General features: G+C 37.4%; 1 protein-coding gene across 1 annotated transcript; it reads right to left on the reverse strand.

Annotated features, from left to right (window-relative positions):
* Nucleotides 1–691: 691 nt before the first annotated feature.
* Nucleotides 692–16,793, reverse strand: TGFBR1 (transforming growth factor beta receptor 1). The gene is made up of 8 exons (XM_042474470.1): nt 16,542–16,793; nt 16,047–16,289; nt 13,541–13,771; nt 12,493–12,660; nt 11,399–11,555; nt 8,576–8,700; nt 8,355–8,485; nt 692–4,134 (listed from the first exon to the last, which is right to left on the reverse strand). Exons 1-8 carry the CDS (start codon nt 16,681–16,683, stop codon nt 4,009–4,011), a joined length of 1,323 nt encoding a protein of 440 aa, XP_042330404.1. The 5' UTR covers nt 16,684–16,793; the 3' UTR covers nt 692–4,008.
* Nucleotides 16,794–18,521: the final 1,728 nt, after the last annotated feature.

Raw genomic sequence — 18,521 nt, forward strand, 5'->3', positions numbered from 1 at the left:
TTGAAAGTGACACTTTTGTACAAATTTATAATCCAAAATGTAAAAATGCATATGTGTTATTACCCATGTAGCTTTGGAGAGGCTGGTGCTACACTGCTAAAACAGCATACATACTTGCAAAAACCAACAAAATACTGGTTGAATCCCCCTTATCTGAAATGCTTGTCATAAGAAATGGTTTGAATATTAGTTTTTGGAAAATTTACATATACAGAATGAGATCTTGGAGATGGGACCCAAGTCTAAACAGGAAATTCATTTGTTTCGTATATACCTTTCTCACGTTGCCTGAAGGTAATTTTATACATATTTAAAATACTTTTCTGCATGAAACAAAGCTTGTAAACACTGAACCATCAACAAGCAAGGATGTCACTATCTCAGTGACCCATGTAGACAATTTTGGGAGTATTTCAGAATTCTAGATAAGGGATATTCAACCTGTAGAAATAAAATATGCCGTTTTGGCAGAAGATATAATCAGCCTGATCCAGGGCCTGTTTAAATATGCAGATGGCTCCAATATGGATACGATCCCCACACAAGTGGTGAGTTTGCATTGGAGGCTACTCTGTGCATAATCAACACAGAGGACACCAAGCTGCCTCCCAGCACTGAAATCAATAGGAAAGGCCACTTTAGCCAGAGTACCAAGAGGCAATGCACACAAATAACTTTGGATGAGAACCAGTTTAGTACCAGCAGTGTTTGAAGATTTATTGGTATAATACCCATATTTTAAGAAACATGAAATAGCCAACCTTGAGAGTGTTCTCAAAATAACATTAAAAGTTATACACACAATGAGGTAAATGTACCTTGGTCTTTTAAAGAGGTAATTTAAGTTTAAAGCAACTGATTTTTTTTTAAAAAAACATGTAAATAATTTGAATACGACTGAAAACAATGTATAAACAAGGCATTAAGTAAAAGGTGGATTCATGGCACCCAGATGACAAACCATTACTTTGTTAGAATAGCCTCTTTCATATGAAGGTGTGAAAGGCCATCAAAACATGAACAAGCAAACTGAAATAACATAACTCCAGCTCTGAAAGAATAACAAATCCTTAAATTCCAGCATTCCAGAAAGTACAGCTCTAACTTCTGAGGGTAGGATTTGCTATTGTTTCTTCAATGTATCTTATTTGCAATCTGATCATTATTATGTCCATCAAACACAATTTTAATAACAAAAAAGTTCTCAAAAGCCAGTATTAAGTAATTAGATTTACACAAACAAAACACATCCTTGAAATGATATAAAATTAATGTTTGAGTGCTAAAATATTTTGGTCCCCTGGACTCTTAACAAAAATAACAATATACCCTTTAAAAAAGATTAATGCTTGCCTAAATAAGCCTTTAAAGATCTATATTAAGGACTTCGTAGAAGTACATCCAAGTCTAGAGCAGAAGCCTACTTTCAGGGTTGTTAAAAAATTGCCTCCAAGGAAAGGCACATTTTTAACCCCACCTAAAGCCTCCTGATTGCCCATTCCTCCTGTCTTCACAAATCCATTAGAAACCTTCTTATCATTCATGATGCACTTTACTTCCATGTGGGCAGAGGTAACACTGAAAGTGGGGGGAGGGGGTGACTGTTTCCTTCCTTCCTCGACCCACCTTGCATGCACAGAAGTGCATCAGCATGAAATGCAGTGGTCCTTAAAAACCAGGGTTTTCTAACACTTGAAAGATGCCATTTCAATTGCTTTCACTATGAAAAACACTGCAGTACCATGAGGAAGATGGAAGAAAAGGCAAGTGAAATATCTTCCTTCTCCCCACTCTCAGGACTACTAGCATGTTCTCTATGCCCTGCCTGAAGGGAAAGAAAAGGGAAGTTGAAAACATTTGACTGACAGATATAGCTGGGATATTCAGAGATGGGAGAGGAAGATATAAATCTTCTGAGCTACTGCGGTTGGTTCTGGATATTTGCCAGGTTTTCTTAACTTAGGTGAGGATAACCTGGGGAAATGAAGAGTCAACCTGATGAAAGTCTTTGTGTATCTGCCAATCTCTAAGATATATGATGACATTATAACAACAGATAAAAGAGATGTTATATTCACAGACATTGCCAAATAAAAAAAATGAAAAAAGGATCAAAACTCAAATAATGTTACAGTCAAAGCTACAAAGAAGTGTACAATTTTTGTAACATACAAATTGACTTTTTAAAAAGAACTGTTCAAAAACTAACCTCTCATATTTTGAGCTACTGGCCACCTTACACGGATTCTGCGACACAGCATGGAAATGTAATATATTAAGACATTTAGCTTGAGACAATTATGGATAACCAAAATGACAGACAATTGTTATAGCTACCATTTACTATCTTTCTGCATCCCTGTAATAATTGAAGGTGTTCAAAATTTTAACTTTTCATTCATATGTAAGTGTCCATAAAAGCAAATTTAATCCAATGCATTTTATTTACTATCTTAATTCAACATTTATGGAAAGTGAACCCAGTTTTGAAACTATACCTTATTTTTGCTTTAGAAATGGAATTGCTTTGAAGATAACTTAGTAGTGATCAATAATTTGGAAGAGACAAAACTCAAAATACACCAGGAAGCATAAACACTGTGCTTTTTCAGTGTTCCCCACACTCGGTGTTAGCAAAAGATTATATGAACTTGATGTACTTCAGTTTCATAAAATGAACCCTATTATTTGGCACCTAAATTATACAGCTAACTGCAGATATGATGGGACAGGGGGATTCAGAGACCTCCATAGACTCTCAAGGGTTAAACAAAGGCAGCTGTTTGTGGAAAATTCTAACAGCACCACTTGCTGAAGGTATGGTGATGGACAGTCCCTCTACCTCCCCAAAATTACATAAGGGTATGACCAGAGCCAACTATTTCTTTTTAAAAGTGTGTGTAGAGCCAATCCATTAGGAACATTTAGGAACATTTCCATTTTTCAGATGTGGAATCTAACTAATAAGGCTATGTGCCCACTTTTTTCACATATGGATCATGCTTGAAAAAGCAGATACATTTCACACTTTATCAAAAGCACTTTTCTTCAAACAGATAATGTGGACATATCCTTCTCAAGCGATGGCATTAGGGAGCTAAAATTTATTTTAACATTTTAGTTCTGATATCAAATTTTGTAAGAACCTTGAAATACTCTTTGAAATAATCAGTAAAAATTAAGTGCCATTTTTGACACAACATTTACTGTGACATACCACCATGGTAGCAGTACTGCATTAATCCATATACCTCAATTTCCACAGTCTGCAGAACTAAGTATTTTTGGTAAAAAGAAAGGCATTCCATATATGAGAATGAAATCCCTTGTAGCTAAGAGCCATATTATTTAATATCAGCACCAAAGTCATTGCAGGTTCCTAATGAATTGCACTAAGAAGATTCAAAAGTGGCACTAACTGGTACAGTACAAGGCAAGTAATGTTGTGAAAGCAAAAGAACAGAAATATAATACAAAATACAATTGCATATGTAGTGTATGCTCCTCCAGGATGAATGAAGTTGTGTCAAAAAATCCTGATAAAAAGCGTTCAAATGTAGTGTCTTGATAACCAAACCCATATACAATCCGGTAATAAGCTGTGGTTCCATATATACAGTGTACCATCATGAGTAAAGCAAATAGCTTTTAAAATGTTCAAGGCATCCTTCAATGTAGTGAATAGTGTGCACCACCTCCACTATCTTAAGCATGAGCTTCATGTTCTCAGTACAACAAAGACCAGTATTAATCCTTGAAAAACAGTTACATATGACTGAAGCTAAACTAATGCCCAGGGAAAGAGGTGTTCATAGTGCACAGTATGAATCTGTACAACAGTTTAACGTAGCTACTGAAATCCTGGGATTTAACTGATCTTCCTATTGTGTATAAAAGGCAGCAGTATTTTTCTGTTCCCTCAGTGAGGTAGAACCATTAGCCTTCTCAATGCACAAATCAGGTGCAGATGTAGACCTTTAGAAGTTTCCTTCACAATCACCTCCAAGATTACATTTTTATGCCTTCTTGTTGACTGAGCTGAGATAATGTTTTCTTTATACGTAAAGCTGTTAGCCTTGCTGCACCATTGGCATACCAACATTCTCGCATAATTTTGGCCATTACTCGTAATGCCTATAAAGCAAAAAAGAAGAAAATAAATATTAGTTTGCATACTATAACTTCACTTTTTAGTAATCTAGTGAGTTATCTAGATTAGAGACCCAATGTGGCGGTGGCACACAACACCTACATTACTTATATCAACAAATTAGTTAGCAGTACTAACATTCTCATCTAACCATAGTCATGTTTTGTTGCACAATTCAAACATAACTAGACCAACAAAAGATGGGCATTTTATAATATTGTACTCTATAACTTACTTTTCAACCAGCTGCCACTTACACCTGCTTACAAAAACTGCTCCAATAGTACAGTCGCCTCTCCATTTGCCGCCTGTGAATGGGCAAAGGACGCAGACTTCAAGTCCGCACAAACAGAGGGACAAAATGGGGCATGTGCCCACAGGTGTGCACCGTCATTCAATGGGACTTGAATATAGGTGAATTTCTGTTTCCACCGGCGGGTGGGGTGTGTGTGGTCCTGGAATGGACCCCCCATGAAAATGGAGGGGCGACTGTATTTCATTTTACCTCTGGCACACTTTTCTGTCCCAGACAATACAGGATATTGGGACAGAATGTGAATGAAGCATGATACAGTTTTGAATGCTTGCATGGGAAGCAAACCCTTCCCCTGCTCAAATAAAAAGAAACTGGAACAGTAAATTGAAATCCCTAAAACTGCTTAACTAACCTTTTGTATACAGTTGGCTCTTAGTATCTGCAGGGGCTCCATTCTGGACCCCCACCCCAGCAGATGAAAAAATGGTGCCACATGCATGCATGACTACTCTGCTGTGGCCACATGCACGCACGACCATTAGGGGCAATGAGGCTTGCCATCCACGGATGCTTAAATTAGCAGATAGCAAGCCCATGGTTGGGGAGGGTAGATTGTACTCAGATGGAAAATATTCTGTTTGTAAGGATGAAAATATGAAGTCAGTTACAGTGGGCCCTTGATATCCACTAGGATTTGGTGCCAGGACACACACATGCACACAAGACCCATTATATACAATGGGGTACTAAAATGGTCTCCCTTATATTCTTTATATGAAGAAAAGTTCCTCTACATTCTTTATATGAAGAAAAGGGAGGTTGCCAGTTTGCTGCCAGTTTGCCACCTGCAACCCCTTGTCTCACTATGGGGTTCCTGCTACTCTAGTATGAGTCTGTGCCTCTTTGGAGGACTAAAATTGAAGCTAGCAGTTCCTAGCACTTTCCTCAGCTAAACTATGCCATCTGCTTAGGCTGGGAGATACATGGAACTCCTATTCTGTTTGCATACTACCACTGCAGAGAGAGGGAGAACCAGAAAAAAAACTCTCTAGGTGAAGTAGAACAAAGAAAATTACACTAAAAGGGATTATTCCTTTGGGTATGATCTAAGAGCAAGGGTCCATTTTATGAGAGAGCTGGAAAATGACCTGCTTTTAAGTATCTTCCTGCTATCTTGGGAAAATGTTCTTTCAAAAAAAAAAAAAGATGATGAGATTTGGGGAGCAGTTCTGGAAGGTGTACAGGATAAATGGAGGTACAGAAAAGAGAAATAGTTGCACTATCATGAAAAAGGGGATCACAGCAAGTTGCTGGCTGTCTCCAAACAGCCTCAGAGTTTAAACAGCCTGGACAACCTTGGTGACAGTTTCCTAGGCTGAAAATGCTAGTTAATGCCAGGTGAATGAATGGCAAACAAGTATTGCTGTAGGACTTGATCTTGGATGAACTGGCTTGTCTCATCTCAAAAAGTCCTATTTGGGTGAAGTGGATGAAGCTGGCAGTGAGCATATGTGAACCCTCTCAGATTTACATGAGACATGGGTCTCTGTGCAGCAGCAGGTAAGACTTATGGGTGAAAGGCAGAGTTGTAGTAATCTATCTTGATTCCATTCCCATGACCAGGTGACTTTTCCTTTTGTCTGTTGGGTTCAAGTATGTGTATCTGAAGGTAGGTGACTTGAACAAAGGGATTCTGCCAATGTTCAATCCACACTGGTTCTCAAAATATGCCTTCCTGATATAACTGGCGTTGTGGGTGATGTTAGAGGCTTGTTGTGATAAGGGACCTCAAGTCTGATGCAGCCCTACTGTGAACAGTTTAGGACTATGACTATCCTAAGCATGAGTCTGTACCAAATAGAATCTGGACTTATGTCTTCTTTTATCTCTGGATTTTGCTTTCTGTGCTGGATGAGATGATAGTGATATTGGAATAACATTCAGTTTCATTGCTATAGACTGATCACTACATGGTGGGGCTTAGATGTACTGTGAGTCAGAGCTTCTGCAGGGAAAGCAGGAAGGACAATTAAGATGGTCTACCTCAGGAGGCTGAGGCATCCAGTTGGCTTATGGGGTTGTTCCTATCGCCTCAGTACGTGATACTGTCAAGCTCTGGTTGAAGAAATACAGTGGGCCCTCCCATTATGCGGAGGATCTGTTCCAGACCCCCCCCCCCACGTAAGAGAAATACTGCAAATGCTTGAGCCCCATTGAAAACAAAGGGACTTATGCACGTGGGCCATTACCTCTTTTGGCACACAGCTTTCTTGCTTCACCATTGCTTCACTATTATTACCACCACCCCCTCTCTCTTATTTTGTTTCTTATTTCCAGAATAAAACACAGTGTAATTATCTGATTGAAAATGTCCCACTCCTGTCCACTTTAGCTTGCTCACACCAAGTATGGCTATGTCTAGGCATTCCATTTCTTGTTTCACAACAGCCAGCTTTCCCTGTTTATTGCTTCTTACATTCCATTTTCCACTGTTGTGTGGTTCTGAAGTTTTATTTCACCTCTGTGCATGTCAGCAGGTGCACAGCCTTTGAATCTGAATCCAGCCATGTCCTTAGACATCATGCTACTCATACCTAACTTCTGCTTTTCCTCCACAGGTGACTGAGTGCCTTCCGACTTGGAAGTATCATCTTCTGATATTATCTCTTGTGTGTGTGTGTTCTATATGTTCAAAAGATTAGCTGGCACAAAGGATGGTGCTTCACTGGAGGACAATTTCCTCAACTGAAACTATTCTGTTTCTGAGGTAGAAGTTTGTCTAGCTCTATTATTAACATTAGGTCTTTGACAAAGAAATAAAAAGTGAAGCTTTACTTCAGGTTCTCTTCTTCTTTTTTAGCTTTGGGGGAGCGGGATTCAAAGCATTTGTTTTGAACTGGTAACAATTTTAGGCATGCCAATGACATTGGAACATTTTTTCAGGCTGTGGGTTGGCATCATGCTGAACAGTTATGAATGCACAAGCTAGACTTACTTGTTTGATATCTATGTTTATGATAGTGGCACTACTGCCACAGTTGCAAATGCCTCCCCAACTTATTTTAACAGCCACCAGCCACACCAAGCACTAGAGATCTTTCTTGCTGGTGATCGAGGTGCAGTTACAGGATGATCAAGGTGCAGCAGCCCAGCCACTTCTTGCCAGCATTGTGTGGTGACAAGGAGTTGTAAAAGTGGTCCTGCTTCTGATTGTCACACTGCAAATCATTGGAGGGAGGGTGCTGGAAATGTCATTCTGCTACTGCCCAACTGCCAGCAGAGTAGACCTCCATCACTCCAGTGTGGCTTCTGGCTGTTAAGGTGGGTTTGAGGAATCAGGCCAGGAAACAATGCATAGTTAAGTATTCTTAACTATGGTCCAAAACACACTGCAGAAATAATCCAGTTGGAGATTGCTTTAACTGCCCTTGCTCAATGCTAGGGAATTCTGGGAACTGTAGATTTGTGAGATATTTAACTGTCTCTATCAGAGAGCTCTGGTCTGGTCCCACAATAAACACCGGTCTCCAGGATTCCCTAGCACTGAATCAATGCAGTTCAAGCAGTTTCAATCTGGATTATTTCTGCAGTGTGTTTTGGACCTATGTCTATGATGTAGGATCTCAACTGTGGATATGCAATATTTTTATATTATGCTGTATACTGGATTTCTGTGAAGCCAGTAAACATACTAGAAACTACTCAATACAAGTTTGGAGTTGTTTTTTTTTAAAAAAAAAACTGCCTGGATGAGTGTTAAAATGGTTTAAATTTGCATGCTCAACTGTGTCTACAAACCCAGAAGCATTTGTGAATCTATATCCTTGAAGGAGACACAGGAATCCACAGATTCACTGTTTTCATGCAAAGCAGTTTTATTCACATTGTAACAACAGAACGTTACAACAATTTAAATGTTTTTAAATACTGTTAAAAAAAACCTCTCACCTCACAACTCTGCCATCTGTTGGGAATATTAGGTCGTAGCTTCTGTTCACAAACAACTTTTCTCATTTCTTCAACAGAAGGATCAGAAGGGACTAAGTCATAATACGGCAATTGGTAATCTTCATGAATTCCTGAGTTATGAAAACAAAGGTGCAAATTAAGATTCTGCGATGTCAGTAACAGAATTCTGTCATTGATTTTGTCTTGATTTTTGTACCTACCACCAATGGAACATCGACGAGCTATCTCCCAAAATACCAATCCCATTGCATATATGTCTGCTCTTTTGAAAGACTCAAAATGTTTCATGTTTATGGAATCATCAAGTACCTCAGGAGCCATGTACCTATTTTAAAAAAACAACACACAAAACGTATCATCTACAAATCAGTGATTTTGAAATTTAGATACCCAGTTTTTTCTTCAGACAAGGTACTATAAGCTGCTATAGCCACTCCACCTATTTATCATGATATAATAATGAGAATCTTAGAGACACTCGTTACTGACTTAGCTTTTATCCTCCAGCCAATCACCAGTAAGTGCTTCTAACTGAGCTCTATTTCATTAATGTTGCTATTCTCCTTCTACTGCTCCAAACCAAAAATGATCCATAAACACCTGATAACTATCTTTCTGGTGACAGTCTTTTAGTGTGCTAGACATCAGTCTGCCTCCAGGAGCTCCTACCCAACATCTGGAAAGCCATATATTTGTCACCCCTCAGTAAATACAAATTTTAAGAAAGGTTACCTGAAGGTGGCCAGCAAAGCCTCAGTGTAACTGCAGTGAATGGCTTCTTTTATGTTATCAAATCAACCCTTAGGCCTGTCTTCCTTATTTGATAGAATAACTGCTGTGGACGTTAGGGTACTATTGTGGCATCTATGGGCACCTGCATATGATTCATAATGCCACATGGGCAGGTAGACCAGGGGCAGGGGTTGATCAAGTTCTAAATTCATTTACCTATTTAAAATATTTTTATCCAGCTATGTAGTTAACATGGCTCCCAAAGCAGCTATCAAACAAACAAACAAAAAAAAAGAAGACAAAATGTGTATGTTCTTCTATGATTCCATGATTCTATTCTATGAATTAACCAACTCTTACCTTCGAGTTTCTCTCAATCCCTGAAAAACCAATTCCTTGGCCCCTTTGATGAAGATGTGAATGCCCAGGGAAAAAGGAGGACATTTTCTTCCCATTTTGTCCTCCAACCTTTTTTGTCCCTCTCCCATTTTAAAAAATACATTTTATTCCAGAAATGTTTAAAAAACCAATTCTTTATAGACAAATCCCAAAACGGTTTCTAAGCACACTTAGGACTTACTATTGAAAATAAAGTTTTCAATAAAATATTGCAGAATACAGTACATCATCAATTATTTGATCCAAGAATGCAATCTAGGATTCTTTTTAAGTTAATCCATTTTACATCATGGTAAAATTTTACATCACGGAACAACCTACTATCTGACTCCTATTGCCTCCTGTCTTCTTCAGATTCTTTACTCTCTACAGCATACAATAGTAAATAGTCTATATTTGAAAATATACCAAATCAGGAAAGAAACTGACATGGGAATGGGTGGAGAAGCTTGCCTCAGTCTTGGTAAACATTCAGTTTCTAAGTATCACAAAGATATTAAAATGAAGGATCAGAAGAAGCAGAAAAAATTTACAGTGAGGGTTCAGAAAATCAAAGTGAACAAAGTTTCATGTAACAAAACTGCTATCCAGTGTGTCCTGGGTAAGCTTTCCTGTTTTTCTCAGCTCCCCCTCCCCAAATGCTTTTAGTAACTGCCATTGTGAAGCAAATTAAGTTGTGAATAAATGATTTTGTTTTACTGTAATGCTGATGGTTTCGGTTTTCAGATTTAAACCTTTGCTTGGTTAATATAAAATAGGTAAAATCTAAGATGCCAGATTTCTCAAGGGTTCAGCAGATGGTCACTTCAATTGCTTCTTAAAAGAAAGAGTTAAAAGTAAATTCAATTATTAAATGTGTAACTACTGTCTGAGGCAGTAGGAAGAGAGGAAGACTAGATGGACAGATTCAATCAAAGAGGACATAATTCTAAGTCTATAGGAACTGAGCAGAGGAGTTGAGAATCAGAGGTCCTGGAGGTGCCTCTTTCATAGGGTCACTATGAGTCGAGGTTGACTTGAATGCAATTAACAACAACAAAACAATAAATTGTGCTTTAAATTTGGAACACAAAAGCAAGTACTGCATCCCCCCCCCCATTTTCCCAGCGTTTCCACAACATTTCATTTATCCCCAGGGAAAAAACAAAAATAAAGCAGAAACCCACCCTGGTTTAAAAATATTGCAAGAAAGGAATTCAATCCCTCAATAAACGTTGGGCTCTCCAGATTGCTAATTGTGCACATTTATCCTACACAGCAAGTAGGACTTGTCTGAAAGCATGGGAAGCTAGGGGTTTCCCTCTCCCCGGAGAAGGAATTCAAAACTGGAGACCCCACCTAACTGAACTATAGGGATGAGCCATACAAAAAGTGAAGGAATAGCCTCCAGGTACCCCAAGAAAATTCTTTTATGTGCATTCCTGCCTTCATTCTCTTTCTACTTCTCTGGCCACTAGGGCACATGCTATGTGACCACAAGGAAGAGAAATGAAATATACAGAGACTATGCAGCTGCAAGGATATAGAGAAAGGACCATGGAGATTAGGCCTAGTTCTCACAAACAGCACTTGAGATAGAACAGTGACTGGATTTTACCACATCAGACAAGGTCTCACATGATGGAACATTCCTGCATAGGGAAAAATCTCACAGTGGGAGAAAGGCAGGATATAAATTCTTGAAATAAAAAAAATAAATAAACTAAAACCATTTGTTTCCAAATTTCTAACATTTAACATTATAAAATTAAAGTTCAAACCTAAAATTCCAAACTAGATAAACTGCACTAGTTATAGGAAATGTAGTATTTGCTTCCAATGGACACTAGAGAGTCCTTACTTCAAGTTTGCAGCTATCCAATACATTCTATTAAAAAAGAGAGTTATTTTACCTTTTCGTTCCCACTCTGTGGTTTGGTGCAATATCTATTGTGTCTGTAGCTGAATCATGTCTTACTGCCAGACCTAAATCTGCAATACAGCATGTTCCATTTTTCTTTACCAGTATATTTTTTGATTTCAAATCTCTATGAGCTATGGCGGGTTTCCCTAGATTAAAAACAAAACAAAAACAAAACAGAAGCACACTAAATGATGTTTTCTAAAAATATATTTCTTAATTACACTTTAAAATCCAAATTCATTGTTAAACTCCAGAACATTTCTGGAGTTAAATTTCTGAACAGTTTTTAGATCTTTAAGAGAAAAATGTAACAGGATATTGAAGGACATTAAACTTTTGAATTAAACTAGTTAACAGATATAACCAAGATTACATGAGATAACATAAAGCGCTTAAACTCCAGTGAAAAGTACTACAATTATATTACTGCCACTAGAAAACACATAAACTGATTTAATGAATACAAAGAAAAGTAGTATGCGGTGTACCTGTATACTGTACATTTCACTGTTCTTGACATGGCCACGCTAGACTCAGTTACTGTACATATTTGTTTATTGCGCACAGACAGTTTTACATAGTCTCCATATATGACTATGTATATATTAAATGACTCCATGCATTTAACTCCTCTGCTTGGAAAAAGACTATATACAGAACTCTGTTAATCAGATGACATTAGTAGCCTCCTTATGATCCATGGAAAATCAAACTATAAAAATATTTTTAAAAAATTCTAAAAAAATTAATTGAATAATGTAAATGTAATGTAAATTGACTTAGAATCATAGAGCTGGAAAATACCACAAGGGCCATTCAGTCCAACCACCTGCCATGCAGGAACTTTCAATCAAAGCATACCCGACAGATGGCCATTCAGCCTCTGTTTAGAGACCTCCAAGGAAGGAGACTCCATCACTCTCCGAGGGAGTGAGTTCCACTGTCTTGAGACTATGTATATTAGAAGTCAGAGCACAAAACTTTATTCTTTATTTTTAAATAAAGCATTATGTATTTATTCATGAAACACTTCTTCTGATTAGGCCATACTGATTATGTGAAAGATTCATTATGGTAAATTACCTTGAGTGCCAACAATCTCCATGTGAAGATGTGCAAGTCCACTGGCAGTAGACAGAGCTAGTTTTATCATTCCTTCCACAGTGACAGTATATCTGTTTAGGTAATCAAAGAGAGAGCCATGCTCATGATAATCTGACACCAGCCAGAGCTGTGTCCACGTACCATTATCTGTAAAATAAAAGAAGTACTATAAAACACTTTCCAAAGACCAAACATAAATAAACTCTATTATATTCTTATGTTTGGCCAGCATTTGATGTAACTCTTTTTTCAGGAAGCTGTCAATCCAAAGGAAAGCTTTCCTACTGGGGTCAAAAAATAAGTAAAAATGTTTCCATCTTTTCACATATTGGCTGCTTACATCCCAATACTCATGAAATTTAAATATACTTTAAGTACAGGATTGCAGACAAAGACCTAAATCCAATAGGTGGTTGCAACAAGAGTAAACCTACTAAATCAACTGTAAATCTATACTTATGTAACTTCCCAGTTAAAAGAACAAATATCTGAAGATAATTATTATTAATAACGGTATAATATACTTTTCAGAATTCTTTTATAATCACAGCAGAATGCCTATAATCCAGATTTACATTTTACAGTCATTAGATTTGCAATATAATTTATAACATTTCATTTGGGGTCCAGAACCCAGAGGTCTGCATCACATAAGTTTCAGCTTTTACAGAGTTCCAGAGAGTCACTGCTCTCCTTTCACAGCCACCATTTGGGATGTCTTGGTCACACTGCAATTTTGGGGTCTGCATGGCTGTTTCAGGGTGGAGAGCCTCCTGAAACAGATGAAAGTCCTACAAAGGTTTGTGTCTATGTGTGTGTGTCGTTTTTTTGTTTTGTTTTGGAGGGGGTATGTTCCACTTTATGTGTTTTTCTGGCCAAAAATGGAAGGGCAGCTTTTGGGTCCTGGCAGGAGTCAGTCAGGGTGCCAAGAACTGCACTGGGCACCACCACCACCACCACCCCACGCCTTCCCATGCTTATAAATTTTACAAGCAAAGATCAGAAACAATTTTAAAAGGTTTCTAACCTTTATTGTCTGCAGCTATAAACCCAAGAATATTTTCATGACGTAGCATAACAGTTTGGTAGATTTCTGCCTCACGAAACCATGAACGTTCTTCTCTTGAAGAAAAAATTTTCACTGCAACTTCTTCTCCTCTCCATTTTCCTCGCCATACTTCTCCAAACCGACCCTTTCCAATACTTTCTTGTAGTACAATTGTTCTTGCAATTGTTCTTTGAACAAGTAATGGTAGACCTACAGAACAAAGTTTATTTGACAATCAGTGACAAAAACCCACATGTACCACACTAAAACATGGTTTAAAGTTAGAAACAAATAGTCTCCCCCCTGGGACATTAGACTGGAGGAAAAGTACTTCATAGCTACCAGGAACTAGTACTTTACTTTCTGATGGTTCACCCCCCCCCCAACTTTAGATAAATTTACCAAAACAGGTGTTTACCTGCTCCTGATGAAACCTAATGCTATATCATCATTTAATGAGTCCCATTTGAAAGTTGGTTGACCATTCCTCTTTATTAATAATAATAATAATAAATTTATTATTACATCTCATTATCAAGCAGACTACAGTACATGACTTTCAAGTTCATGTCTTCTCCCTTATTTCTTTCCTTCCACCTTCATCATACCTCATGACAAGATCTAAATATTTCAAAATTACGGTACTACCATAATCTAGATTTTATAATTTCTCTATTTCCCCTTTAAATCTTGTATAAAACAACCTAGCATTAAATGAGCTTGGTTATTTCAATTGACTATAGTTAAAATGAACTGCAGTTTAGAATCTGGACATCACAACAAATGGTGGTTAATCTAAGAAGATCCTCAACTTCTTTCTCTTTACTGAAGTAGAGAAAGAATGCAAGCCTCTCTTAGCTTTATTGTGATTTAACATTACATCCAAAAGCAAATACAGTCTTTGTAATCTTTTCCTAGCAATCCAAAAGAGAAATGATATTATACTGATTCTATGATTTATTTATTTTACAAGCTGGGATATAATTTACTTCAAGGTGACATAATAGTCATGGGGAAATACTGGCAATCCCAGTATTATTATTTATTTATTAAAATATTTTTAATCCATCCTATAACATGAGATCTCAGGGTGATGTACAGTTGGCCCTTCAAATAGATGGATTCTGCATTCATAGATTCAGCCATCCATGGCTTGAAATACATAATTTTAAAAAGAATCCCAAAAAGCAAACTTTGATTTTGTCATTTTATGTAAGGGACACTATTTTACTACACCATTTTATATAATGAGACTTTAGCATCCAAAGATTTGGGTATCCATGAAGAGTCCCAGAACCAAACCTCAACAGATATGAAACGCTCACTGTAAAGTAAAATTGATATAAGCAGATGAAAACAATAAAAATAAATGTAAGAGAATTAAGTTAAAAACAATGTGTTAACAGTGAATAAATCAGGCATTTTTTTTACTTGATCCCTAAATAAAATCTTCAGTGGGAAGCCATTCCACAAATGGGGCGACACAGCTAAGAAGGCACGTTTTCACATTCTCACACTCCACATACCTCACTAATGGGAAAACAGAGGATTATGCAACTGGTCCTACTCTTTTCTTGGCAGATATGAAAGAAGATTACAGTCATAGCAGTTCCAATATGTATTTTATTTTTTCTTGTTTTGTTTGTTAGATGTTAGAATCCTGGTGTATTCTACCAGATATGTAGTGGTTGTGGATAATGAGGGCTAGGGTAGGCTTAGCTTGGCTTGTAGAGGGAAAGCTGGGTTGTAACTGTTAGCTCCAGGTGGTGCTTATCGGGTGGCCTTGAGGGCCTGGTTCTCAGAGGTATGGAATGCAGTTTCTAGCATGGGGAGATGAGCTATGGAGGGGGGAGTTGTGGTGGATGGGAACCAGGGAGGAATGGGAGGGCTTTTGCTAGTGCGGGCTTTTGCCTAGGGGAGGAGTAATTTTGCCAAGGGGGATTTATGCACTGGGTTGGTTGGGAGGCATCAGTCTTAGCTAAGACACTGAGTAATGTAGATTGCTGATTCTGGAACCATCAATAAAGTGCTGTTGATTTATCAATCAAAACTGACTGGTTGATTGTCCAGGATTCTGGTCTCGTGCTCTGACATTAGACCACATAAATACCAGGAATAAAAAGCCAACATACATATTAACAACAAACTAGTTAATGTCTTAGAAATTTGGAATGAAGATGTTTTTAGGCGAGGATTAGATTTTGCCATGCCACTGATGTCAAACACCCAACAGTGTTTACTTCCTGTCTTCTACACGATAACTTCACAAATAAAATGAAAAGCAAGATCTATGAACCAAATGAAATTTCCTAGTTATATAATAAATTCATCACAGATGGAAAAGAACCAGAATCAACGGTCAAACTAAATTTTATGCAACATGATTTTTTATCTAAGAATAAAAATCTCATGTTACTTGCATATTAATTAGCAAGTTACTATGCTTATGGTTCACATGCATATATTTGGGGGGGGGGAGTATTACCTGAGCCTGAACCTGAAGTAGTCATATCATAAATTAAGTCTTTTAAAGTAGTTCCCTCAGATATAAAAGGACGATCCATTGAAGGATCTTCTTCATTTGGAACACGATGGTGGATGACTGTACGATTATGGCAGATATAGAGAACCAACATGAGCGAAATGCAAACAAAACACACAGGCCCAGCAATGACAGCAGCTAGTTCCACTGGTCCTAGATTAGAAGAAGGCTTCTCTGGTACAGGACCTAAGAGTTGAGAAAGGAATAGAGAGAACAAAGGAGGGGGAGGAAAGTCACAATTTATTCATTAAACATGTATACTCAATGCTTGGTATTTTATGTACTAAAATAAAACAGAATTAAACTGCACAGGAAGCCCCACCCAGGCAGCCTATTTACAAGTAACAGCAATTCAATGCATCTAAAGAAAAGAAAGGGAATGGGAAATGCCATAAAAATATGGCTTATGATGCACTGTATATTTTACAGAAAAATTACCTGGTGTTGGGATTGGAAGATCTATTTTATTGCAGAAGTCTTTGTCACAGCAATGAGGCACAGTAGTAACTCCTTCATTTGTTGAGGGGGCACAAATAAATGGCCTATCCCTAGGAATCAGTTCAATTTCTGCTATGCACATGCTATTACGTATGATTTTGTCTCCATTCCGTGTTACTGAAGTAATGCAGAGCCCATCTGTTGTGCAAGTAAAGTTCTCTTTTGTACAGACCAGGCAAAAACACTGTAAGGCTGTATCAAAGAAAATATTTTAGTGTTAGTTATGTTAAACATTGTTCATTATGAAATTCAAGAGCACCTAAAAGCCTCACTGGACTCAGTGGCACATGCATCTGAAGAGGCAGGAAAATTTGTGCTGTTGCCCAACTAATAGCTCTAGTTTGGTAGATATCACACCAATCAACCTTGAAGTACAGTGAGTCCTCCACACTTGCTGGGGTTAGGGGCACAGGACCCCAGTGAAAATGAAAAAAAATGCAAATAAAAAAACACATTTTTTTACCTGAGAGAACACCTCTCTAAGAATCGCTAGGTCCTCCAGCGCAACTCTATGGTCAACATCTGCCAGAAGTTGACCATCGAATTGTGCTGGAGGACCTACACATGCTTAGAAAAGTGTTTTCTCTAGAAATCTCTAGGTTCTCCAGTGTGATTTTTAAAACAGTTCTGGTCAGCTGACATTCAATATTTTAGGAAGAAAAAAGTACTCCAAAGGTAATACTGTCTTTGTTTAAAAAAAAAAAAAGACTAGATGTGAATACTTGAAAACAATAATTCAAAGAAAAGTGAAACAAATGTTCAAATGAGATGTGGCTGTATCAAATTGAACCTGGAATAAATGTCCAAAAACACACTTATGTATCCAGACCCAAAATTCAATATCTTGAGGCTCTTGGTGACACAGCGAATAAGGCAAAGTGGGCAGTCACAAAAGAGGGGGTCATTTCATTGGTGGAACCTCACACACACACACACACACACACACACACACACACACACTTCAATGCCCTTCCCAAAGAGGCTTACTTCACACCTAAATTATTGTATATTTTCACCTTCAGATGAAGCAAGGGGGTTTTACTTTGATTTTGGCTATTTCAATGTTGTAACTTTCTGCTGCTAGTTTTCTTATATGCTGCTTTATTACTCTGCATTTTCTGTATTTTATGTTATTCTCTGTATTTTTTATGTTATTAATTTACCATAAGTTTGTATATCTCAAAGAACGCCAATTATTAAGTGATCCAAAAGTGCAATAAATCAATAGGAAATAGACACAAACAATTCAGTGTCAACATTTTGCACAACAGGTATATTAAGGCCCTTGGACACACCCGACATACGATTCTATGTCACAGTTACTGCCATCTGGTAATGCAGATCCTCCCTTGCTTAAACTCTAAATTTTTATATTAAATATGTTCTATAACGTGAAGGTAAAAATTCAAATACGTATTTCCCAACCACAAATAAATCCTGTTTACACAGAGTAACCAAGGAAAAGCAACATGTTTATACATGATTTTTTCCTAAGTATTTGTTATTTAACATATAAATTATATTTATTCAAGCCTCCCTAAGTTTGATTACAGACCATGTCATTTTTTTCATTACTGTGACCTTCCTCAGTGTAGCCTAATTTTAACACCAGAATGGACAATTTGCTCCTAAAACCAGTCTAGCTACTACTGATTACATATCATTCCAAATTCACCCCTCTCAATCCCATGAAGAGAAATATGTATGGAAAATTCTGCAGCAAATTTTTATTCCAGCACATTTTTAATTAAGTTCATTTATTGAAAACAAAACAAAAAATAGCAAACAAATAAAATTACAATATTCTAAGGGCAAATGTGCCTAGGAAGTTCAAATCTAGTAGTCTAATGAAGTAATTCATTAGACTACTCGTCTTCTAATCTCTATAGCTCCCTCCTTTCTGCCCTCGCTTCTCCATAT

Source organism: Sceloporus undulatus, chromosome 6 (assembly GCF_019175285.1).
Source record: "Sceloporus undulatus isolate JIND9_A2432 ecotype Alabama chromosome 6, SceUnd_v1.1, whole genome shotgun sequence".
Classification (NCBI taxonomy): domain Eukaryota; kingdom Metazoa; phylum Chordata; class Lepidosauria; order Squamata; family Phrynosomatidae; genus Sceloporus; species Sceloporus undulatus.

Excerpts from the sequence above, each read along its gene's own strand:
- TGFBR1 (XM_042474470.1), bottom strand. The coding sequence starts at position 16,683 with ATGTGCATAGCAGAAATTGAACTGATTCCTAGGGATAGGCCATTTATT. Across the intron at positions 12,661-13,540 it reads TATAGCTGCAGACAATAAAG|ATAATGGTACGTGGACACAG; the intron begins GTTAGAAACCTT and ends TTTATTTTACAG. Across the intron at positions 4,135-8,354 it reads ACAGATGGCAGAGTTGTGAG|GCATTACGAGTAATGGCCAA; the intron begins GTGAGAGGTTTT and ends TTTGCTTTATAG.